The sequence below is a fragment of the Prinia subflava genome, chromosome 1, assembly GCF_021018805.1.
Source record: "Prinia subflava isolate CZ2003 ecotype Zambia chromosome 1, Cam_Psub_1.2, whole genome shotgun sequence".
In the NCBI taxonomy this organism is placed as follows: Eukaryota; Metazoa; Chordata; class Aves; order Passeriformes; family Cisticolidae; genus Prinia; species Prinia subflava.
In genome coordinates, this window is record NC_086247.1 from 43,314,661 (window position 1) to 43,340,395 (window position 25,735).

The 25,735-nt window shown below is 37.8% G+C and overlaps 1 protein-coding gene across 1 annotated transcript in view; it reads right to left on the reverse strand.

Moving 5' to 3' along the window:
• ASXL3 (ASXL transcriptional regulator 3) overlaps positions 1-25,735 on the reverse strand; it is a 126,298-nt gene that overhangs the window by 9,183 nt on the left and 91,380 nt on the right. The window contains exons 9-11 of the mRNA XM_063394808.1: positions 10,164-10,260; positions 9,595-9,700; positions 1,851-3,792 (exon numbers count right to left, since the gene is read on the reverse strand). Of these exons, the coding sequence (XP_063250878.1) occupies positions 1,851-3,792; positions 9,595-9,700; positions 10,164-10,260 (2,145 nt within the window). The remainder of the gene's footprint in view (positions 1-1,850; positions 3,793-9,594; positions 9,701-10,163; positions 10,261-25,735) is intronic.

Sequence of the window (25,735 nt, forward strand, 5' to 3'; positions counted from 1 at the left end):
GCAGCTCCACTGAGATTATTTTCCAAATTCCACAACGGAGGATTTAAGAGGTGTAAAAGAAGTGAGTCACTAAAGGATACGCTTTTCCTTTCCTCACTTGCGTTTTTAAGAGACTCATTTTAGTACGTCCCGGGATAACTCTTACATTACTGCACTTTGAAAATTAAATCCTCAGAACTATAAATAATAAACCTAAAAATATTAAAATTTAAATACCTAGCACTTTAGAAAAATAATAACCTGTAAAATCACTGGAATTATTAGGATATTTCCAATTAGGCATATAATTTTTCAGGATAAAGAATATTTGAACTACTTTAACTCATACACTCTCTCAGGATACCCCAAGGCTGGCAAAAAAAAGTTCCGTTTCTTAAAATGGGCATACATCTACTGGCTGTCCCTAGCAATAAAACTTAGTGGTTAATGCTATGACTTATCTTCTGAAAGTAACCGAGAAGAAAACTAGGTAGTATCTGTAAAAAAAGTAGTCATAAGATATGATGGGAAGTGACAGCCATATAGCGGAACGACTTAGAAGAACTGTTGTTCTTTTTTCCTCCTTTAATTACAAAGGATGGGTGTTTGTTGGTGAGATGATACAAGAGCCAAATATTTATTACACAAAAAGCATACTAGAATTGACTGCCCACAATTCTTCAAAACATTCTGCTTTTAGTTTCAGCAGCAACTCTTTTCAGTTTCCACTTTGCATTACCAGAACTCCTACAGCTCTAAGTACTTGGTTATTTTTTTATTATTATTATAGCAATGACCTTTTTTTATTCCCTAGTAATCTATTTTCCTTTATGCTTAGAGAGTTATTAGAATTTATTAGGCTAGATAGACACCTTCCAAATATGAAAGAATATCACTCAACTCAGAACCGGGCCAACTTCCAATTGCATCACTGCTCTTAAAAATAAATTAGCTGAAATATGCTTCTGCACTAGTGATTAAAGCAGTTAGTCTATTTGCCCTCCTGGCCATATTAACAATGTTCAGTGACTGCAGCAGTTAAAAATAAATGCAGAAAAGGGCATTTCTGAATAATCAGGAACTAGTATTGCAAAGCCAATAGCTTAAATGGAGTAAATTGGATCTTAAACATGATGATGTCATTAAGTATGAAATTAAAAGGGTCAAAACACTGAGCCTATATATAACTGAATCTACAGAACTCTCTGTTATGAAAAAAACCCTTTCCCACTGAAATATACTTTCTTATATAGCAGAATAATATATATAAAAGTGTTTGCTTAGGTGGTGCATTTTTTTATCTTTTGTTTTGCTATTAACAAAGATACCTATATATATAGATCAAGTACTTCCCCCTGATAAGTCTCTGTTTCCAGTTAATTCTACAGAGAAACCTTATATTTCAGCCAATCCCAAGCCTTGGGATTGCAAAAGGATCTTCAGCTATTCTGACTCTTGGTTCTCTTGCTGGATTAAGGTGCTGGTTGTTTTTCTAAGTGCTAGTTATGATAACATTTATTAGTCATGCTTGCTGGAGAAGACATCCACAGAAGAACAAGCACAAAATACAGATGGGCAATTGGAAAAACAAGTGCTGCATGTGACTGATGGGGAAGATCTAGAATTAGATCTGGAGAGCTCTCCCACACACAAAATCAATTGTTTAGCAAAGACCCCTACCAAACAACTGTAGATATATCTGTATCAGAAGTAATCTGGCACAGGAAAAGTAATAGTAAAGCAAAACCATCAGTACTAACAGCCCTTATACATCCCAAAAAATACACAATGCACTGTGCCTGTATGCAGTTCATAGAAGGACAATAATAAACCTTTTGTTTCCAAGCCCCCCTGTTAATTCATTCCTTTACCTTAAGGGGTGGAACTCGGGGCTCCTCTCTGGGTGGCTGTTCTTTCTCAGAAGGACTTGTTGATGAGGCATTACGATTAGGCAAATCATCATCTATTCTAGCTCTCTTCTCTTTACAGATTCCAAAACCATGCTGTTCTGCTGTTTTCCTCTTTGGGATCTCTGAGTCTCTACTTTCATTTCTTGCTTCTGGTGATTTTGTGGGTTCTAAAGACTTAGAAGAATGTGAACTCTCTAGACGACTTTGGGTGCTGCCTGTTAGCTTGTGAGATTTACTTCTGCACACTTCAGAGAACGTAGCTTTCTCTAGAGATGAGGTATATAGTTTATCATGTGGCTTTGATGGAAGCAATTCGATATTTTTGCCAAGTGATCCTTCTGATAAGACGGATACCTCTGAAGGCAAGAGTGTACCTTTCTTGTCACCTCTTTGCTGAACACTGTGATTTTTATTTTTGATCACCTCTGGAGGAGTATGTTCTGGAATGGATGCAATGTAGGATTTTTCAGTTTCAGAATGTGACTTACATGGCTGATGACTGAGATTTTTGCATTGGGACTCTTCCAACACTGAAGTATCAGGTAAAATTGTTAGTGGACCAACTTTCATACTTTCAGGGGCACTCTGCAGTTGTTTTGGCTGAACAAGATTCTCTTCTTGAACCACCTTAGGAATGACAGAGCTTTCTTCTTTCAGAGTGGGAAGGGAGTCTTCCAACAAACACGGTGATTTTCTTTGTTGCAGAGTAAGTCTTTCACTGCTTGGGGAATTAGAAACTGGAGATACCTCTGATGGAAGAGGCAAACTATTTGTCACAAATGTTTCAGAACTTAGAAGAACAGAAGATACTGAAGATGTTTCTGATGTTAAAGGCAAATCAGACATTGGAGATGTTTCTGATGTTAAAGGTAAATTAGAAGCTGGTGATGCCTCTGATGTTAAAGGTAAATTTGACATCAAAGATGCTTCAGAGGTTACAGGTGAAGTGGACATGGGAGAGATTTCTGACATTAAAGGTGTGTGCAAGTTTTCATCACTGGCCTTTTGCTGAATATCACTTTCAATGTTTTCAGAACTGGACACTTCAGATGAGCAAGCTGTTTCAAGAGATGCTGGAGTACAGGGTTCCTCTGAAGTCGACTGAGTGTCTCCTCCAGGAGAGGCAATACAAACTTCTGGACTTCCAGAGGAAAAGGAAGTTTCAGAAATACAAGCATTCTCAGACAACTGTTCCTCAGGGTCACTATGAAGCTCCATATCCACTGCAATGCCTCCACCAGTGAACAAGGAGCCTTCCAGAGCAGCACTTTGCATTTCTGGCACAATTAGCTCTTTTGCAGACCCAGAATCCTTCTCAGCTGTACCGCTGACAGAGTTTGTGGATGAAGCTGATTGTGCTGGTGATATGCAATCCTCCAGCTGATCTATCACAACTGACATCTCCTCCTGAGGGCATTCTGATTTCAACTCTACTTTAATTTCAATGCGAGATACAGGATCAGTTACATCATTCATCATGACACAGGACTCAGTGCTGTCTGCAAGCTGTACTGCCTCTGTTTCCTCATTTGTGCCAGCTGGACTTACAGATTCCTCAGAAAACTCATGTTCTGGCTTATGGTTTTCCTCCTGGCATTCACAAATACTTGTCTCGACCTCTTCAGCAATTTCCTCCTGAATGACTGATTCTTCAGGTATCAGTATATCCTCAGAATCTGCTGTTAGATCCTTGACAGGAACCTGTTCCATACCAGAATGAGATGGACTATAATCTCTCTCTGGTAAAGGTGGAACTTTAGCACCTTTTTCCTCTTGATCCTCAAGGGTTGCTTGCTTAGAAGGACCAGGTGTGCCGGAAGATCCGCACAACGAATTGCTTTCATCTTCATCATTGCTCTGCACTGCAGTGAGCTTTGTTGATTCTCCTCTTGACATTCCCAACCTAAAGACAAACAGAAGTTAAAATGGTTATTTCCATCACATTAAGGATAAGGGAATAGGCTAACCTTTCTCACCTACATTTTTATTTGCAAAAAATATGTATTTTCTAGCTTAAAAGAGTGGCTTGCTTAAGAGGTGGCTAACTAATTTATATACAGTTTTATGAATTTTGGAAATCTAACTACTGACATTTTCCTAAATGTGTTAAAAATCAGGAATATTTTTAATATAAGTAATCTCTCTGTTTACTTTCCTGTTTTTTGTTGTTTGTTTGTTTTAAAAATACTAGCACAATATGCAACACTGGTATAGCACCCGTTAGAGAAGAAATGCACAACTGCATCTTCTTCTAGTGGGAACAGTTGTAAAGGAAATCCCTTTTTCCCTCCTTCACCTGCTTTTAGGGTCAACACAGCCAGCAACATGACAGAAGTTTAACATTCTCAAGGAGCTCAAGGATACATATTTACAATCTATGCATTTACTCTCAGGGACGAAGTGCAAAGGAACCATGTATACTATGCATGCTTCTCAAGATTTTCTTACCTTTGATCCTGAAAATACTAGTTTAAATAAAGTTTTATTACTTCAGCAGAATTAAAAAATCCACAAAAAAACCCAAAATAAAACTAAGGCAAAGCGATAAAAAAAAGAGGTTGTTTTAAAAAATGTATGTGCTCTGACATCCTCATTTCATTCTAAGGCCAGTGGGAGTACAGACAGCATCTTTAGTGAGACTTTCCAAGCAGACTTTATGCCTCAGCAATTCCGTAATGGTAGAAAATACAGAAAAGCTTGGTAGGAGGGCTTAGAAGAAATTTCATGGTCTTAAGGATCTTCTAATCTACAAAACAGATCTCTGTTATCATTTTAATCAGAAAATAAAGACTACAATGGAAACAATCAAGCATAAAAGATATTCAGAAGCTATGGAAGCAAAATTGCTTGTCAGTGTGTAGCCAGAGGATACAAAGATACAAAGACCTATTCAGATGAAAGAACAGAACATGTAAAAAACTAAAAATCTATGATTGTGCATTTGAAAAATACTGAACAGATGTATTACAGTGAGAGCTGTAAACAAAAAAAATACCCCAAACCAACCCAGCCTGGAACTGGCATCCCAAAAAGCACACTTAATTGTTAGTATTGCCTATTACTAGACAATAATCATGAACAAAGTCTGCCTATGCCATCAATTCTCTGAGGGAGGATCCTCCAGAGAGCAATTCAGAGCAGCACATTCACATTCCCACACTGAATGCATTTCAGAAAATGTGTCTTCCTTCTGTATAGACAGTAAGTTCCCCATACAGTCTAAGCTTAGATTATAAGTTTAGGTGAGTAAAGTTTAGTTTACCAAGGTTTTGGGGAGTAACCTCCTCTAAAATTCCTTGTGTTAAGGAGCTGAAGTTATGTCAGGAAAATGAGAAGGAAAAAATCCACTCCATTACTGAAAACTGAATAAATGGTCTATTTTCTCTAGCTGGGTTACATCATGAAAAGATATTGCTTGATGGTTATCTTTATGGATTGAAAATCAGCAAAGGAATGAAGGACAGGATAAAGGTGAATGAAACTGTCACACAGACACTACACAAATACACACATTCTAGTAACATATTGAAGATAAAGAACTGTAAGGGAAATAAGATAAAGCAGATTAAGGCCAGCAGAACATGTACTGAATTTTAATAATTTCTTTCAATACTGGAAACACTACTATATTAAGAAGAAACTGAAGTAAAGAAAAAGGCTTCCTAAAGAAAAAGGCTCAAGATCAGCATGTTTAAGGCAATCTCAGATTGCAAAATAAACAGATGAACTGTCCTCTCCTTAGAGAATAAGACACTCAAAGTTTGCAAAACAGCACAAAAACATGAGGGCAGCAGCAAGCAGATTTCAATGAGAGTGCTAAGGACAGGATTCAACTGGTAAAGTAAGGGCACTCACTCATCCACTAAAAAAAACCCAAAAGCTACTCAAGGATTTATGAATGCTGATATTCTAGTGCTGTGATAAGTAGTATTGGGGAAAAAAAAAATCAAAGTAAGAAAAGGATTAAATCAGCAATAAAATTTGGAGGTCTACCCAAAATTAAAGCTTTGTGTAGCTGCTAGTACTATCCTGACAGGTAACTCTCAAAAGTGAGAAAAGAAATAATATATTGACATAATAGAGTATAGCCCTTGCAATCTTGGGGCAACAAGCCAGAAGAATGTGGATTTCTAGCAATGTGCATCAGCTGATCCTAGATAAATGACTGCAGAATAAGATTTTGTACTTTGAAAGAAGTCAGAGAGAGGAAAGATGAACAAACATGAGGAAGTGGAAAAAGAAGGAAAATGGATGGAAGTAAACTGCAACTGACAGTGCCATGATAAACAGCCTGGGTACAGATAAGAGCAAACACAAGATGCAATGCTTAGAGCTAACAGAGCAAAAGCACTGTGAAGTCTTTGATTGCCATCAGCTGTGGAGTGTATAAAAATGTTTACAGAGATTCTGCATCTATTAATGGTCCTTCTCTAAGAAGAAGGTGAAACTTGAATTTACTTATGGAATATTAGAAGATCAAATTCGCTGAAGTCAGAGCAAAAATACTACTCTGATTGTAAAGTGAGCAAGTTAGCCTGCAAGACATTTATTTTGCAGACAGCGCGTGTGAGAAATAGCTCAGGGAAGCTTACAAATTCTGCTAGTTCAGTCAAATCAACAAAGCTGAAAAGAGACAAAGCTCAATCATTCTGAAAGCTAGTTTAAAAACCAAAGTGAAGAAAGGTAAGAGAATCACAGAGTAACAGGATATACTCAGTTGAAAAGGATCCACAAGATCACTGAGTCCAACTCCTGCCCCTGCACAGGACTGCCCCATGAACCAACACAAGGTAGAAGCTACAGCCAAAGCTACCATTCAGTCAGTAAACAATGAGGAAAAGTACTAAAGACAGCAAAGTACATCTGCCTACATAACAGCCAAGCAGAAGGATGCAAGTGAAACAATGCAAGCAGGGGAAAGGGCAGGGGGGACCAGATTCAGCACTGCAGTCAAAATGGAAATTATGTGGAATACGACATTTTGCATAACAATGTTGATGTCAGAACCCTATGAAACCAAATGACATGTATCATCACAGACCGAGCAATTATCTGCCAAGCACTATGGTATCCAGCATTCAACCAGCACAGCAGGACCGCTGGCTCTGCAGAATCATGAGCATCATTCTCTGTGCATGTGACAGTCATTTCTGACTGAGGAACTCCTGCACTGCTGGTAATAAACTTCTACTTCTTGTGGAAGGCCCTATACCAGTGTCTTACACAGCTTTTTCCTCCATGAAAGGTTAGTCACTGACTCTTCTCATGATATGCATAATGAAAAGCCATTATGCTCTTTTTCTGAAAACCTAACTAGTATTTTTTTGATACTAAAAGGATCAACATCTGGACTAAACTGAAGTCTCAAAGTTGTTTACTAAGAAATTAAGCAGTTTACAATAAGAAAGTCTGACACATTGGGAGCGTAGAATTTCCATTACATGTAAAGATAAGGTGCTGTAGAAAAAATACACTGGGGAAAAGCATCTAGCAAGGGTGCACAAAATAAAATAGTAAAATGGATCTGTCCATTTCTTGCCTCGTTTTCACTACATTTCCCAGTGGTCCAAGGCAGCAGATTGTGAGAAGTAGCACTGTCACTGCAGAAACATTTTAGTTAATCTTTAAGATAATCAGTTATATGAAGGGTTCCCTGTGCCCTGGATTTCTTAAGTGAAGAACACCTGAGAGCAAAACTAAGACAATTTATGTGACGATGGCTCCCATTGAATGGTTTTCCTGCTAAGCATTTTGCATACATTTGATTGAGTAGACAAGTGAGGTAGATTGAGAGCTGACTGAATGGCAGATCCCAAAGGGTTGTAATCCAGAGGGCACAGGATTTATTTGGAGGTCTGTCACTAGTGGTGTCCCCCAAGGTTCAATACTGGGCCCAATATTGTTTAACCTACTCATCTACAACTTGGGTGAATGGGTAGATGCCACCTCAGCAAGTTCACTGACAACACAAAGCTGGGACAAGTGGACAATACACCAGAGCCTGTGCAGCCCTTCAGAGGGACCTCATCAGGTGGGAGAGATGGGTAGAGAACTGTCTGAAATTCAGCAAAGGCAAGTGCAGGGTCCTGCACCTGGAGAGGAACTCCAGGCACCAGCACAGGGTGGGGGCTGACCTGCTGGGAAGCAGCTCTGCAGAGAAGGACATGGGGGTCTTGGTGGACAATGAGCTGTCCATGAGCCAGCAGTGCCCTTGGGGCCAAAATGGCCAATGGTGTCCTGGAGGCATTAGGAACAGCATTCCAGCAGGTTGAAGGAGGTGCTGCTGCCTCTCTGCTGTGCCCTAGTGAAGCCACAGGTGGAGTGCTGTGTCCAGTTCTGGCTCCTTGGTACAAGAGAGACATGGAGCTTCTAGAGATGGTCCAGTGGAGGGCAATAGAGATGATCGAGGGGCTGGAGCATCTCCCTTTGGAGGACAGGCTGAGGGAGCTGGGCAGCTCAGTCTTGAGAAGAGCCAACTGAAAGGAGACCTCAGCAATTTCTGTAAGTACCTAAAGGGAGCATATCAAGAGGATGGAGCCAGGCTCTTCTCAGTGGTGCCAGGCAATAGGACAAGAGGAAACAGGCAGAAACTGAGACAAAGGAAATTCCACCTGAATGTGAGGAAGGACTTCACTATGCAGTGACTGAGCACTGGAACACATTGCCCAGGGATAGTGTGGAGTCTCCCTCAATGGAAAACTGCCTGAATGGAATCCCGTGCCATGTGCTCAGAGATGACCCTGTTTGAGCAGGGAGCTTGGACCAGAGGAGCGACTGTGGTCCCTTTCCAACCTCACCCATTCACTGGTTCTGTGATATAATTAAAAATACTTTAAAATAAAAAGGAAAAAACCACTATTTTTTTAATAGTTAATTTATACTTTATAATACATTCTTAGTATTTTTAAAAACAGAGGTATAATTCCAAGTATTGGTGAATTAGCTTTTAAATATAATGTCTAAAAGGAAAATTCTTGAATTTTAAGAAGATGTGAATCTCCTCAAATTTTGTTTCTTAAAAAAAATGAAGATAAATGGCTGAAGAATGCCATCTCTGTATCATCATCATCAATGAAATTGTGCTGACTCACCTCAGTTGTGCACCTGGAGTGATACTATATTTAATTTTAGTCAGTTAAAGGTATTTATTATTCCTTGCATCTCACTTCTAAAATTAGATTAGTCATTATCACTTTTGTTTCTCTAGCTAATATTTCATCTTTGTCATATATTCTTCTCAGGCCAATGGGCCATCTCAGTCAAAAAAATAAAAAACTCCATTTGATTTTAGTAACTTTGCAGCTACCATAGAAAAAATAAAACAAATTAAAACATATTACAGAAATATTGCTACTGGTCTTCTCATCTGTAGAAGCTGTATTTATAATTTGCAGGGGGAAGGAATTACCCTAATGCTATCTTTTAAAAGATAATTAAAAAATATTCACATGCTTGTGTCTTAAGCTCTCTTTGGAATGAGTTTTTATGGATGAGTTATGACTCTTTAAAGATGCAATTGTAATGCAAGTGCAGGCACAAAACTATAATTCTACCCACAACTTCTTATTTGGGGAATGACTGCTCTGGGTAACTGCTTTATTAAGTTTTACAGCATATGACCGTGCTATGTGAAGCACAGAATTATATTTTCATTTCCCCCTAAAAGAAAATATAAAAAAATCCTTTTATTTGTTTCAGTACTTACTTTTCACCATAAAACCTTTCAAAGAATTTTTCTTTCCAAGGTTCTGTTTTCTTTTCCTTTTCAATCTCTTGTCTGATGCGCATCTGCATTTCTGGTGTAAATTCTCCTAAAAAACAAATACTAATATATTGAATAAAAGTTGTCAAGGATTAATTTAATACAGGTAATTATAAATTGTGGATACAATAATGACATACAGTGATTTCTGATAGAGTCATCCAACAATGCCAAATGAAAAGTGAAAGGGAGAGTGACACAGAAAGATTTAATTTACCATATACCATCAGTATTTCAAAGGTATATTGGCAGGGTTTAGCTGTATGCATTCATGTTTCCAAGGCTGACAGTGATGCAAATACTTGTTTTTTTTTTTAACTGCCAAAGTAAGCTGCCACAGCAAGCTGCAAAAATGTACTCCAAATTCAAAATGGAATCAGCAATTTCTCTTTTGCTGAATTACTGGTCTATTAAAGTTCCTATTCTAAAAGCACTTCTCAAATGTAGAAAAAGAGACACTCCTCATAAAAACAATTAACCTTGGGCAAACCTGAGAGCAAGCAGCGAGTTACCTTCTGCCAGCCGCTGCTTCCACCCCTGCGCCGCATATGCGAAGAACTCGTTATTTAGAGCGGAGCTACTGAGGCGCAAAACTCCATCGCTCCCCATCTAGAAAACAAGCCCAGGGCAGCAGAAGAGAGTGTCAGAAACAGCGTCAGCTCAGATCACATCAAAACACAGTTTCAATTAGGGGAAATGGGGCAAGTGTGGGCAGTGGGAAGAACACAAAATGACTACTACTAGAACAGCGTTTTCATGATAGTCGTTACTGTAAATGGAAGTGAACTAATCCAGCACCAATGTGCTCTCTTCAGTCGTAAGTGGTACTGATGATAACTCAGTTTACGACTGATTGATGTGCTTTAATCACAGCCCTGTCTTGAGACTATGTCTAGAGGCATTGTATGCAATCAAAAATCAAGATCATTATTGTACTTGTGCATCTGCCTATAATGTGGTACAAAACAAATTAATTAAATGCAATGAAGACAGTAACTTTGCTCTTTCTAAATAAACCTAATACTCATGTTAGCTAATAAGCTCTATTGGCCAAAGATTGGATGACATGCATCCTTAACAAAAGAGCTGATGTAAACTCAGCACTGAAACTGAAAACATCTCTACTCATAATTTTATAGGCATCAGAAGTGAAATCTGTGGAAGAACATAAGAATTATTTGTATTTTCTACATCTGTCAAATATTCAAAGATAAGACAACATTAAAATCACAGTATTTTCTACAATAATTTTTAAAAGCGATCCAACTATTGAGCTGTCTTTTACCACAAAACTTAATGCATGTTTTCAGGTTTGTGAGGATATTTCTGTTTCTGAAATAATCCTAATAATTGAAATAAGTAATTATATGAAACAAATTAGCAGTGAGTATCACCTCTAGCATAACAAATAGCATAGCAAAAAAAAAAAAGAGAACAAATTACAAAGAGAGGAAACAGCAGTAGAGGCAATGTTGCTAGAACAAACACTCTCACTATTTTACATCCTTCCAGGTAAGTAAGAGATAAATGTTTGACAACACCATTTGTAATCTAGTAGTAAAATCCAGCACATTTTCTAGCATATTAACAGATGTTTTAGCTAGGTAATATCCCCTAGTTCTCAGTGCCCATTTCAAACAAGAGCCAGAAAGACACAGGCATGCCAGAAACATTGAATGATATTTCCATGTAGTTACCTCATGGAGCTCTGTATTTCACTGATAATACAAGCCCTATTTTGAGAAGTCTTTGCTAATTTAGTCGTTGCCTAGTTGACATTCTGTCCCACAATTATCTCAGAGGAGTAAACCAGAAAGATGTGAAATAGTAACCAGAGAAATCGCAATTAGCATGGACTCTGAAAAACAGGCATTTTAGGCATTTTTAGGCATTGCTAAAGGCATTTGATTACAGTAAGAAAATAATATGTGTGTGGTACAGAGCTCCTCAGCAGAATATGAACCTACAGAACTGCTGCCTGTGCTTTCCTGCTATATGGCATTGTTTTGCCAACATGTCAGGGAAGTTGGATTTAAGTGGGTTGGATATGTAACGTTTCTATACATCTCATAATGTGGGTTATGGAACACATGCATATTAATTACAGGTAGGCTATGACTAATGCTGAAACTGGAGGAAAACTGGAAAGAAACAGTGAAACATGCAGCAGAAGCAGCAAGATAATAAAATCAGTGAGGTGAGAAAGGCAATAAAGAACATGTACTTATTGTAGAAATCAAGCTACTATGACAAATTATCTTCTTGCACAAATGACTTTTGCCAGAAATACTTAAATTCCATAATTAATACATTAAAGAGAGGTTTTTAAACACTAGTTCCTCTGGCACATGAAGAAACAAACCAGTATTTAGTCAAAACCAGCACTTACACAATTTTCTAGAAAGGTCAGATGCAAAGTCACAAAGAAAAGAATCACAACTCACTAAACAAACAACTCTGTTTCTCTAAGGAAGGTGCTGAAGCTACCTTAAGTTTCAACATAAAAGGAGATGAAATGGAAACACTCACTTTCCAACATGTGTTCTACTCCAATCTTCATTAAATTCAACATTTTTTGTTTAAGCTGGCAGTGTTTTGCAAAAAAGAATCATACAGACATTAAATTCTAATAATATTTAACCACATTTAATTGCAGGCTTTGTCTGAAAGGTATGTACCTCCTGAAACTCCATGGCTCAGCTGATGACAAGCTATGTACCCATATCACCAGCCAGATGAAAAGATCTCATAGGAAAGTAATGATTTGTGGACAATAATTTTCTGTTAAATGAGCAAAATTATCCAACTTACTCTAAGGTTACACCTCTATTAGATTTTATGCAAAGCTGGAATGTACCACAATAGGTGGAAAGAGATTGCTGCTTGTCAGCAGCAGCAATCCACTATCAGATTGCATTAAACATAATTTGAAACTGCAGCCAAGTGTGATTGAGCTATTTCGCCAGACTGCATAAATGAAGAGCATGATAAAGACTGCCAAGTTATATTACCATGTGAATACAAGAAGAACAGTATTAGCTTCATTGTAACCCTGTTGTTGTAAGGACAGGAGAAAAGCAAGCTTTGCAGGAAGAGCTACCCCACCTTTTGTTGTTGTTGTTGGCTAATATACTTCAGAAAAAAGTGCCAAGTATCTGGGTGCAAATTTCTTAATAAAGTTTCAAAAAGAAACTGTGAACCCCAAGCTAAACGCTAGGAAAAGGTCCAAACAAATTCAAATGCGATCTATTTCACCTGAGAAAAAAGCACAGGCTGGAAGTTCAGAATAGAAAGCAAATGTTAGCAAGGTCATGGGTAAAGGTCATTAGTTCTTGTGGACCAGAAAAAAGCGCCAGATAGTAAATACCTATAAAAGAAAAAAAAGGATGGGGAAACAAACTCCCAAAAGAATAGCAAAAAAGGGAGAATTATATTGGCTACCTAAGAAGAAAAAAATATCATAGGTCAACTAACAATGGAATAACAGTCCATTTGTGACCTGTATCAAAAAACGCATGCATACTTCACTGACTACTTTAAGTGAGAACTGCAGCAGCTTACAAATACTGGGGAACTATGTCCACAAGACTGAAAAAAATGATGTTAAAGATGCTTAGGTTAAGAAATGGAAGAAAAACAAGCTAAACATGAAGTCTCTGACTGCATGATAGTCATTACCACTGATGAACTGGCAGAGAAGGGCCTTTCCAGAGACCCGTGTTTATGGGTCCAAATAATTCATGGAAGATTTATGTAGCTAGAACAACCAAAATCTAAACAAGAGCATCTAATGACACAGAAGGTGGACATGCACTAAATAATTAGAGGAGAAGCTTACAATGATATAATTTAACACTAAATGAAACAATCATTTCAAACTTAAACATTATAGTGGGATGTATGAAAGCAGACATGATTATCTAGACTTGGTACACATATGGATACTAATGTTAAAAATGGAAGAAATAAAGAGTTGTGCAGCCCCAGTGACTTTGCCCAACTTGTTTAGGCATTTGAGATCAAAGAAAATGTTTTCTGGGAATGGAACAGGAAGGACTTAGTCAACCAGAAAAAAGCTCAGAGAAAAGAATGAAGACAAAAACACTAGAGAAACTCATAACGGCCAAAGAGATAAAGCAAGTGAAACAGAAATTTTGAAAATGTTATAGAAAGAATAAAGCACCATGCAGAAAGTGGATACCACTACCCAAACTAAACTAATAAAAAGTTAAATTGTTTAGCCATTCTCAGTTCATTTAAAGATCTCTACACATTAAAAAACAGTTTGAAGAAGTTGGAACAGACAAAACCCAAGTAATTTTACATCTAGTTGTCTTGAAAGAGTCCATTAGAAACAACAAAACTAAAAAATATGTTTTATGCTTTTTCTCAACACCCTAGTCATGTGAAATCAGGCTAACATCTTTTATGCTCTGTTAAACTTCGAAGGACTAAGAGGTCATCCTTCTACAATGTCAGCTAACAAGCTCTGCTGAAATATTTTCTTACTTCTCCTGGAAAATGCATTTTCACCTGAATCAACAAGTTAAAGTAGAAATTTTGAAGCCATGGAGTTTATTCAGTTCTCTAAGCTCTGATGATAGAGACAGCATAATTAACCATCAGCTTTAAATTAGAATTTGGAGAAACATGCCAATAAAGCAGTTCTTAAATACACTGTTAATTTTTATGGTATTTAAAAAATGCTGTCCAACAGAGACAGTGTGTTAATGAGCTGGAACAACAAACATTTCTTGGAAAGTTTATGTTTTATTCTGTTGAGCTTTAAATTTCTGGGTTTTTCTGATTAAGCACAATGCTAGAATTATGTTTTCTAATTAATACTTTCATGCAGAATTCACAATGGCTTTTGAGAGTTCCTCTTTCTATTGAAAGCAAACAAAAAACCACCCAACCCCAAAACATATCTGTTAAAACCCGGCATCTATTTGCATTACAAAGCAAATGTCAAACGCTCTTATCAGAATGAACTGAGTAACCTTTCTAGAACAACTACTTCAATTATTTTCCTCCAAGTTTCACTGAAAATTCTCTTCTGAAAATAAGGCAGGGATTATTTTTTTAACTACACCTGAAGATGCATTACTAACTAAACATTGGTGTTTACTAAGTATACAGCAATTACTGCATAGGTATGGATTGGCAGGTTACCTGATTTTGGCTAGAATCTTGAAAGACAAGGAATTAGTCAATCTATTATTTCTATATCTCTTTCAAATGATTCAAAAGTCTCCTAATGTATTTATAAAATATATAATGATCCACTGTACACAGTTCTTGTGTAGTTACCCATATTTCTTACATGAAAGCTTATGTGTGAATATCATGCCATTTGACTAGAATTATAGAACAGTTTGAGTTGGAAGGGACCTTTTAAAGGTCATCTAGTCCAACTCCTCTGCATTGAGCAGGGACACACTGAACTATCAGAGGGACATATTCACCATCAGGTCTCTCAGTGCCTCATCCAAACTGACCTTGAAAGTTTCCAGCATGAGGCACCTACCACCTCCATGGGCAACCTGTTCCAGTGTTTTACCACCCTCTAATAAAAACCTTTCTCCCCCATATCTAATCTGAATCAACCTTCCTTCAGTTTAAAACCATTACCCCTCAGTCCCACAGCAACACGCCCTGCAAAAAAGTTTTTCCCCATCTTTTTTACAGGTGCAGGCATCCCAATTCTCTCAGCCTTACAACAAAAATACCAAACAAAACCAAACCCGATCAACCAAAAATACAAACACAAATGCAATCAAAAAATCAGCATAGGAAGTGAAGACTCATCCAAATGAAGCGTCCAGTACCACTCATTTTTTATACCCTTTCTAAAAATTGCTACTAACTCTATATCTTATCTCAGAGGAAGAACAATCCTACAATTCACATACTTTCCCCAAAGGTATGTACATGAAATTATCTACAAAAAATGGAAGATATGAAAAAACACATTTTGATGCTTTTGCCTTAAAATTTCCAAAATATTACAAATGAAAAATTTAGGAGCACTTATATCACACAGAGGAAACATTACATTTTATTTATGTGGGCAGAGAGACACCACTGCTGTTTTGTACAAGAGTTTGTAACAAATTCAATTCTCCAGCACTGGGCAGCAGCATTCCACTGACCTGTGATTACTGTATAGTGTAGATAGAGCATCTGAAGATGCAGCAACTTTAGCGACTGACATTCTGAAGGCAGGCACTTTAGAGAGCTTTATGCTCAAGTACTGACTTGATCTACATCATCTGAAATGAGGGAACGAGGACAGCAGAGACTGTGATGAACCTCAGGAAGGTGTTGGTAGGTATGATACCTGCAAAACCTACCATTTTCCCTGCTCATGATGTCCCTCCACCCTCACCCTAAGAATATCGCCAGACATGAGATTGAGTGGATCAGAAGTGACAAGGAGGCTGTAGGAATCATCATGGAACCTAGGGATCTGCTGATGTTTTTATCAGTAGTGATAGACATATACTGGTAATGAAGCAGTTTAATAGATGCTATAGGCAGAATGGCTTTGTCATCTTCAACTCGTGGTGATGCCCCAAGAAGGTTTACAGATATGGCAATAGGTAAGCAGCGATTGAAAACACCCTTGTGGAGGAAAAGAAAATGGTCTATAGACAGACTTGCTTATTTTTTCAAAATTTGAATGCTGTATTTATATACACAGCCCAATAGTATGGGCAAATCAAATTCAAATTCTGTTCTGTGATCCACTGCCAAAATAAGTTTATTTATAAAAGGAGGGGTTAAAGAAGAGGATAATGTGATGGAAGTGGTACATTTATTTCAGCCTTTGATGGCTGAACACTAATGCAAGAACTGCAAATGGTACGTAGGAGGACTTGGAAGATTTAGCTGACAATCAACATTTTTGACTTAACTAGCAAAATGACGATCTGATAATTCATGACGGATAGTAATATAAAAGATTGGGCTTGTTTGTGAAAAAAGAAAAAAAGAAAGAAATGACAAAAGAATTTTAAAAATGTGATTTAAGTAGGCATACTTTCATAAATGCAGAATTAGTTGGAAGAATCCTGAAGAGCATGGTGCTAGGGAAAAAGGAGTTAAAGAAACTGTCACAGTTCTTTAAATAAACAATGCTGACCACATGGAGTGTAAAGCCTCCTGCAAAGGAGTAATAGGGATTGTACAATAAGACCACATTGTCTTAGTTAGGATCTCGCTGTTGATCTCACAGCATGTAGGGAATGGAAACGAGGTCAACTTACTAAGCAGGAATACCACAGAACATGGTATAATGGGCCAAAATTAGACACAGTTGGAAAGGGACACATCAAACTCCAGAAGAAAGAATTCTGTAAGTACATTAAAAGCAGAAAGATGATGAAAGAAAAAGTCCACTGTGCAACACCGGGGGAAAACTACAGGAATACAGAGACAAAGCTAATATTAAAACTCCTTTTTTTTTTTTTTTTTCATGAATTTTCACCACAAATCTACTAGGTTGAGGTGCTTAATACAATTAATACCAGCAACAAAAGGCAAAAGGGTCTGAACTGACCTTGAATAGGCAAGGAGCTCAACAAATATTACTTAAATGGATTCAAATAATCTAGCCTGTTAAATGTCCAGATAGGATCTATTTCAGAACTGTTAAAAGATGGGATTTTGAAGAAATGATGAGTGCAAATGCAAAATTACACATGCCAGTTATACATCTATAGCACATATATATCACCTGTGTCTAAAGAAGGGAACAGGAACAGCTAAGGACTTACAGAGTTAGCCAGCTTCAGAACCCCATGGCCTATGCACAGACAACCCATTCTTTTTTGTGATACTCTAGGATGTCCTAAGATACTGATATGTACACATTTTGAGCAGACACAACCGAGAATCTACATGGGACCCTTAACATTTTGAAGAAGTTAGGTGCTAGCCTCTCAGTTGACCCAAGAAACCTGTGTTTAAATACCTAGCTTCTTCCCCCTGTCTTCATGCTCTGGAAAATATGTGCAATGGTTAAAGCACAAGATAGACTCACAGGATCATTTAGGTTGGAAAAGACCTTTAACACCATCGAGTCCAACCATTAACCCAGCACTGCCAAGCCCACCACTAACCCATGGTATTACACCATACACAACTGCCTGAAAATTAACCAGGAGTTGAGCAACAGCCAACACAGATCTGTCAAGAGTAGGTTACATCAGCTCAGTCTATTTTCTCTCGGACAGCATAAAGGGCCTTGTGATAGAAGAGAAGCAGCACAGCTTGTGTATCTTGATCATAACAATGCAGTGTTAACATTTTCTTAAGCAAAGCCAGGATATATAAATTGTAATTAGGTCGCCTAAGAACTACTCAGAACTCTTAGGGAACTATTGTTTATTTATTATGAACTGGGAGTCTGTGTATTCAGAGTCATGATAAAAAGATGGAAGTAATTTGAAAATACTACCAGTCAGAGAGCATGTAGAGAGAATCAGAATTCTCTTGATGGTTTTGTGAATTACTTTGGAAACAATGGAGATAAGCAGGGCATTGCAATAGTGGCAATTGCAAAGTTTGACACTCTTGTATAATACAGAACTAGAGAAATGCAAAATGAGGAAACTAAGTGTCTGTGCAATAGTTTTGTTGAAAAGTACTTGTATTGATGGATTGTTCACAAACTGAATATAAGTCAACCTTGCAATTGCAAATAAGGTGAGCACAACACTCTAAGTTACAAACAGGAGTACTGTGTAAAAGCAGGGAAATGAGTTTTGCCCTCCTTGGTGTGACTTACCAGTTGAGCTGAAGTAATACATTCAATTCTGACTGATGCAACTCAGAACCCATACAAAATGCAAAGGAGATAAATGAGGCTAAGAACAGACTTAAGGTCCTAGATCTACAAAGACTGCATTATTATTATTATGGTCTGTTTCTCAAGAAAAGCAACAAGGACACAGCAATCTCCACACTCTACACGTAGATGCCAAAAAGAACAAAGAGTAACAGTCAGACTTGCAGCAAGAGAGATTCAGATCAGACCCCGAGGAGAAAGCTTTCTATTTGTGAAAACAATGAAGCATTAGATTTCTTTGGGAGAGGCTGTGAATTCTCCACCACTGAACAGCCAAAAAAACTTTTAGACAATATGAAGAAAAGCAGACATTGATTTTGCCTTAGTGTAGAGAAGACAAGATAAATTTTCCTTTTTTGCCATGTTTTCTGCGTCAAGATGGTATAACAAATTGTCACCTACTACAACATCATTAAAAGAAAACTAAAAGTGCTCTTGAATATATTTAACTTCTGACAATTGCCAACCTCCAATTTCAAAGTAAGGCTCTTAAGAGTCATTCCTTGCATTCTGGCTTCCAGGGTTCTAACCTCTTAATGCCCTTCCACTGGAGTCACTCTATGCAGTCTGATATAACTGACTACAGCTCATGATTCGTATCTTAACGAGCCTCTCATCTGGATAGAGTGACCTTTGGAAACACTGTGAATTCATAAGATAATGGCTTAGCATGCCTGCATGCAATTAAAACCTTCGATTACACTCAGTTTCTGGAACCATCATTCTCAAATGCAAACCTGCATATACCTGCTACAGTTATGCTTCATGATGGCTGGAAGGAGCCTTACGTATTCATGAACAACTTTTTTACCAGCAGTTGATAGCTTGAGCCATGTTAAAAGTCAAGGTAGATAATTTCTGCCTTGAGGCTGTGTGTGGCAACCCTGTGGAAGAGATTTCTCATTAAGCCCAAGAGACACAAATTCCTATTGGGAAATACTGAAAAGCTGCAGAGACCAGTATTATAAGGCCATATTCTTTGTCCATACTGGTATTTTAGTATGAGGTATTAAAAAGTGAAACAGAACTTATTACTATATGCGCTCCTGTTAGTCTCTGGACTGTTCATGTTCTGACTGACACATTCTTCAGAAACTAACAAGATCTGCTTGCACTTATAAAAGCCTAAATTCTCTACAGTAATGCAAACAATCATTATCCTGTTCACTACTATGGCTAATGATCTGGGAACCAATTATGTCAAGGAGTTATCCACAGCTAGAGCTCTCCTTGTTAAATAATAGATGGCAATTATAAAACTTAACTTCTATCCATCTGCAAAACACTTTTAAGTGAACTCACATGTATTTCTAGTATGAAAATAATTGAGTAAGTTTCTCTGTTTCCTATAGAATACTGCTGACTATTCAAGTATGCCATTACCTATCTAAAAGTCATTTTTCCACTTACACAACTACTGCTCAAAAGAGATTGTGACAAATGGGACCAAACTAAAAGGATGCTCTAACAGTTGGCAAGTCTATAACAGAGAATTAGTGTGAATGCACTTGGGTCAAAAGGAAAAGCAGCTGTAGCTGTCACAAAAAATCTGTAAGTTCTGCTAAACAATGGCTGCATTTCTGATGGTAGTGTTTCTGCTACACAACTCAACGCTAAGCAAAGATGCTGTATTTTTCAGCATTTAGTCGTATCTGAGTGGTACCATATGGTAACAATATCAGATCAAAGCAGAGGCTGAACTAACCCTTGATAATTGCAAGGAACAGATCATGTAGATAAAGCTTGTGAAAGACCACGTAATAGCCAATTACTAGGAAAGCTGTCAAATAAAAGTTTTCTATTTCTATTTAGTTTAGCTGGCATAAGACTGAAAAAGGGAATTTTAATGTCCATAAATATTTCAGTCTGTTTGATATAACTGTGACTACTACTCATAAACATGCATCCACCATCTTCTATTTATATCAGTTTACCGTGGCAGTAATCAATACTAACTTTTAGTATGCAAAAGACTTCCATGGGTTAGTTGTCTATTGTATGAAATAGAGCAGTTGATTGTATTAAATTTGATGCTCTTCACTTTTAATTTTGTTCTGGTAGATTAAAAAACTCAAGCCCAGTAATTTTTCTTTAGACATTTTTATGGCTTGTGCAAATTTTAGTGCCGTCCTCTGGGTTCTTTCCACACCTTCTGAACTGAACTGGCCACGCTTAATATTGAAGATGACTTAATAGTATTTATTTAATGAAAAGGGTATTTTGTTTAGTGCAGCCTCCCTGGTGTTGTTGTTGCTTAAAGGTTGACTGAACAGATGTTTCTGCTGAGCTGTCCATAATCATGACCACATTTTCTTTTCAAATTTGATTTAGAAACTAGAAATGTAATAACCCACATAATTTCCAGTACAGAATGGTGTATGCTTGCCTACACTAAATCAAAGAATGGTTTAGGTTGGAAGGGACCTTAAAAGATCATCCACTTCCAGTCTCCTGCCATGCATGGCCTGAGACACCTTCCACTAGGCCAGGCTGCACAAAACCCCATCCACAGGGAAGTACCTGTACATGTGACAGTTAACCTATCAAGTTAAGGCACAAGCCCTTCATTCATCTCCCAGACCTGAGAGAACCACACTGAAAGTATTAACATGTTTGTGTTACTGAACTATAATAACACACTTCAGATGGAAATATAAATCAATTCGTTTTTAATATGACCAAGGATGGAGAACTCACAACCTTTCTAGGCAACCTGTGCCCGCACTAAAAAGTTTTACTTCATGTCCATATGAAAGCTCCTGCCTTTTGGTTTGTACCTTCTGCCTCTGGTAGTGCCACATCCTTTTATACACATTGGTAAAACTGCCCCTGGCCCTTCTCTTACCTAGGCAAAGTCCTAGAACTGAACAAGGTGCTGTAGGGGTGGCCTGACGAGTGCTGAGTTAGATGGGATGGTCTGTTAAACTCACACCACAATGGCATTCGTGCCACTGCCTCTTCTCTGACCCCAACCCCTAAAATCTGAACCAGACTGTAATCCACCCTATAGAAGAGGTCCACACACATGCTGATCCCCTGGAGGGCAACAACCACTCCCCTTTTCTCTCTGCCTGGCTTTTGTTTCAAGAGAAGCAAAAACTTGTCAACAGTTCTGATATACATTAAAAAAAAAGGAAAGAGAAATATGCAGAGAAAGGCACAGTGTAATACTGGAGAGAAGCAAAAAAAGGAGAGGGGAGTGAATAGTTAAGGAGTCGATAATTACCAAGTTTAGTACGAAACGTTGATGATTTCAGGTCTTGAGGACACAGATGGTAGGAATGTGGAAGAAGTAATGCAGCTGAAGACGCAGAACATTCAAAAAAAATTAGACAGGCCTTGCAAAAACCCACAGACACAACAGGATAGGAACTGCTACTTTGCCTGAAGATAAGGAACACTCAGAGGCTCATCTCAAACAGAAAAATGCACACATTTATACAGTGCCATCACTGATGAAACGAGTTACCATGTATTTAAAGCCAACACTGGAGGAGTTTCTGAGTAACAAGTATATAAACAGAAAAAGAAAAATACTTCTGACAAAATGCAAGTACCAGGACCTTTTTGCTGTTGTGACCACAAAACATCTACAGTAACACTGAGAAATACATGAATGGTAAGAGACACATCCAACACTATATACATACATAAATACAGCAGATAGAAATACACGGTCTGACTCAAGAGCTGCTGAAAGAACAACAAAGTCAGCCACCACAACTTCAGCTCTGGGGAGGTGACACAGATAGGTACGACTCATCCTGTGTCTCTCTCAGCAATTCTGATGTACCTCAGCTTGAGTGTTCATATTTACTCTGTATAAGCTCTCTTCCATGGGTCTCACCTTTTCATAGTAAAGGGTAACATCAACCAGAATAAGGCTAATTTTCTTTAGTTCTGATTATGAAGTTACCAAGCCTTATAAGAAAAGCTCTTTGTCATTCCCACCTGATCACTGATATAACATGAACAGTCTGCCTACAAATACAAAATGAAAAGACAGATTTTGAAGACAGATGGTGAAAGTGATTCTGAGTATTACTTCAGTCCTATAAGAAATAACCAGATTAAACTTAGAAGTAAAACATCAAAGGATGAAAAAGAAAATATCTACTACTACAGGAATAATTGCTTCAGACATGAGGAGAAAAGCAAGAAGCATCTTTTAGAGAAAGAAAGAAAGACCTTTTCCATCTTCACTAAAGCGGGAAATATGCCGAGTAAGACCAAAGAATTGCAAACATATGTTTTCAAAATGAAATGTGACTTGTTAATTTAGACCTTGTCTAAATCAAGAAGACAAGTGGGATAGCTATATTCATTCCAATACACTGTAGTGTCAAAAAAGACAATAGAATCCAATCTGTTTGAGCTCAGATGCAAGAAATTAGATGAAGAATTTTAGGCGAGTAATAAATCTGGCAAAATGGAAAGATAAAGCATGTTTTAAAGGGAAACAAAACCCATGCACAATAGAAAAATACCTAGAACATGCAGCAAATAGTACCATCTAACTGCATTCAAATTCTAGAAGGAACAGCGAAAACCCCTTTTTTCTAATACATAGTTCACATAGTTAGAGAACCCGAGCATGTCAGAACACACACAAAAAAGCAAGTATTTATAAAGGTACTAGAAAAGGCATATAAGCCTGGGGGAAAATTAGGGAGAAAAGCATATATGGATTCTGATCAAGGCAAGCATGTATAGAACTTGTTTAAGGAAAGATGACTAGAGACTCTCAGAAAGTTAAACATTATTTAATTATCCAAGAATGTTCATATTTTGTGGAGAGTGCAGGAAAAAGGATATAAACAAGCAGGGTCTATTCACTTAGCTTTTAATAATAAAATTATAGACATATACCTTTGAGTCCAAGAAGCAGAAGGTGATGGGAAGTTACATGTAAGCATCTAAAATTAGTCAGTAATTTTTGATGACTGTCAAAAATGAAAATCCTGCATCCAATCCCTTTTCTCTAGGCTTTAGAAAACACTGCCTTTTTATGCAAAAAAATGGCTGCAGGTCCTTAACACAAGAGAGAATGAGCTAAATGAAATCTGAGATTAAATAACTCAAAGTACAGTAATGTTCTGAAATAATTACGAAGAAATTCCCAACGTTTTTTTCCCCTTTCATATTTAAGTCAAACAAATATATTGGAAAAGGATGAGGGGAGGTAAAGGCGAGAGGAGAAGCAGAGAGAGGGTGGTAGCAAGGGTGAAGAGGGGGAGAGTGCTGCAGAAACACGGATGCATGGATCACTTCTGCTTGCTCGTTCTTTTGCCACACCTGCTTCCAACATCCTGTTTCAAGTCCTCATCTGTCTTCAGATTCCGAATGGCAAGGAATGTTCTGTTCTCCATCTAATTCCAGTGCAGCCCTACAGTGGAAGCACTGCAGACCGACTCATATCACTTAATTATTAGCACTTTGCAAGGGAGACATAGTGGGAACACTACCCACTGCAGTACTGCAGTGCATCCTTCACAGCTACACAACTTGGAGCATATCAGTCTCTTGTGCCCATAGACGTTACCACTTATGTCCACACATTAGTTATACTCCCATAACACAGCTCCCAGCACAATCTTTTAAAAAGGCACTTATGTGAGGCACTTACTTTCCCACTGGAAGAGAGGTGCTTTACCAGTTCTCTTTTTAAAGTACTAATAATTCTGTCAAATATAAATGGAACTTGTATAGCATGCAAAGTTCTCTTTTTTTTTAAGCACTAACAGCTGTGCACTGTACTTTAGAAAACTTGCTTGAAGGGAACAAGAGAGGAACAAAAGCTTCACTAGTCTGCATCAGAAGAACAACCTTGAGTGAAGGGCCCCTCACACATCAGAAGAACTTATGGGAAAGGATGCTGCAGAGACAGCTGTGGATCTTGTATGTTTTAGCTTTCAGGGGGCACAGCACCATTGCTGTGTCCTGCTAGATGTTCCAACTGAATTTAGCCTTGCTACAGACCAAAGCAAATGCAATAGTTCTGCCAGCATCGCTGCAAAATGTGTTCTTAAAGGTGAGACATGTTTTAAATGTGACAAGAGCTTGTAACCAGGCTTTAGAAATCAAAAAAGAACTTCCACAACATGGATGTGGCAGGGTGGAAAGCACTAATTCACACTTCTGAAATACAGTGACCAAGCCTGCAGCAATATGAAACCATGACACTTAATCAAAAATGTAAAGCTTCCTATTCACATATGTAGACATACTGATACAGTGGAGGACCTCTAGGGATTACTGCAAACAAGCAAACAAGAATTCCATTACCACATCAATCAGAGCAGCCAGATTGCAATGCAATTGCAGTGAGCCTTTCTGGGCTGCCTAGGGAAGCTGAAAGAGTAGCTTTCGTGCAGCTAAAGACAACTGGGATTTTGAAGTAAAATGCTTCAGCTTTCAACTCACGTGAAGTGAAACTGATGTTTGTTGGTAATACATGACTGTGAAATACACACATACACCATCCATACAGGTGTGTTAGGTAAAACAAGTATTAACTTCCTGCATAAGGAGAGAAGGTCAGCTGGGTGTAGTAATCTGTCTGAAAACCCTTGGCTAGCTCAGCTCAGGAAGCAGACTCAGAATCTTAGTCAAAAGGCAGCTTAAATCTTTGGAATTTCTTCATATATCTTGCCTGTAAGATACCTGTAATAAAGCTGTACAAATAAAGCACATTACCTCAACATCATGCTGTCCACATCAACTGGTAAAACGGAAGAAAAAATGTCAGCTAAAGGGAGAAATGTGACATAAAATGACCTTCAATTACTGCACACACAGGGGTGCCAATTTAACAGCTTTTTAAATCTGCTTAGGTGCAGATGACATATATTACATTTAACCTTCAATTGCAAATGTTTTCTCCTCTGAACTAAATGCTTTTGTCATAACCCTAAAACTATTTCAGTGTAAAACTCAAACATTTATAGGAACATAGTAATAAATATTTGAAAGCTACTGATGATAGAGAATGAAAAAGGACACAGCTAAAAGGTTCTAGTATCAGCAAAAAAGACATCTAAGTAAGATAAGGTAACCATTTAACTACCACTACAAAATAATTCCATGCAGGGAAACATAAAATAAACCTGGAAGCAAATAATACACAGAGCACTAATTTCTGGAGTTGGTCTTTTTATAAAGGCAATTCTGCAAAACTCCAACGGCAAATATAATCCACAAGCATGATGAAGTTAATAAACGAAGCAGGGAGAT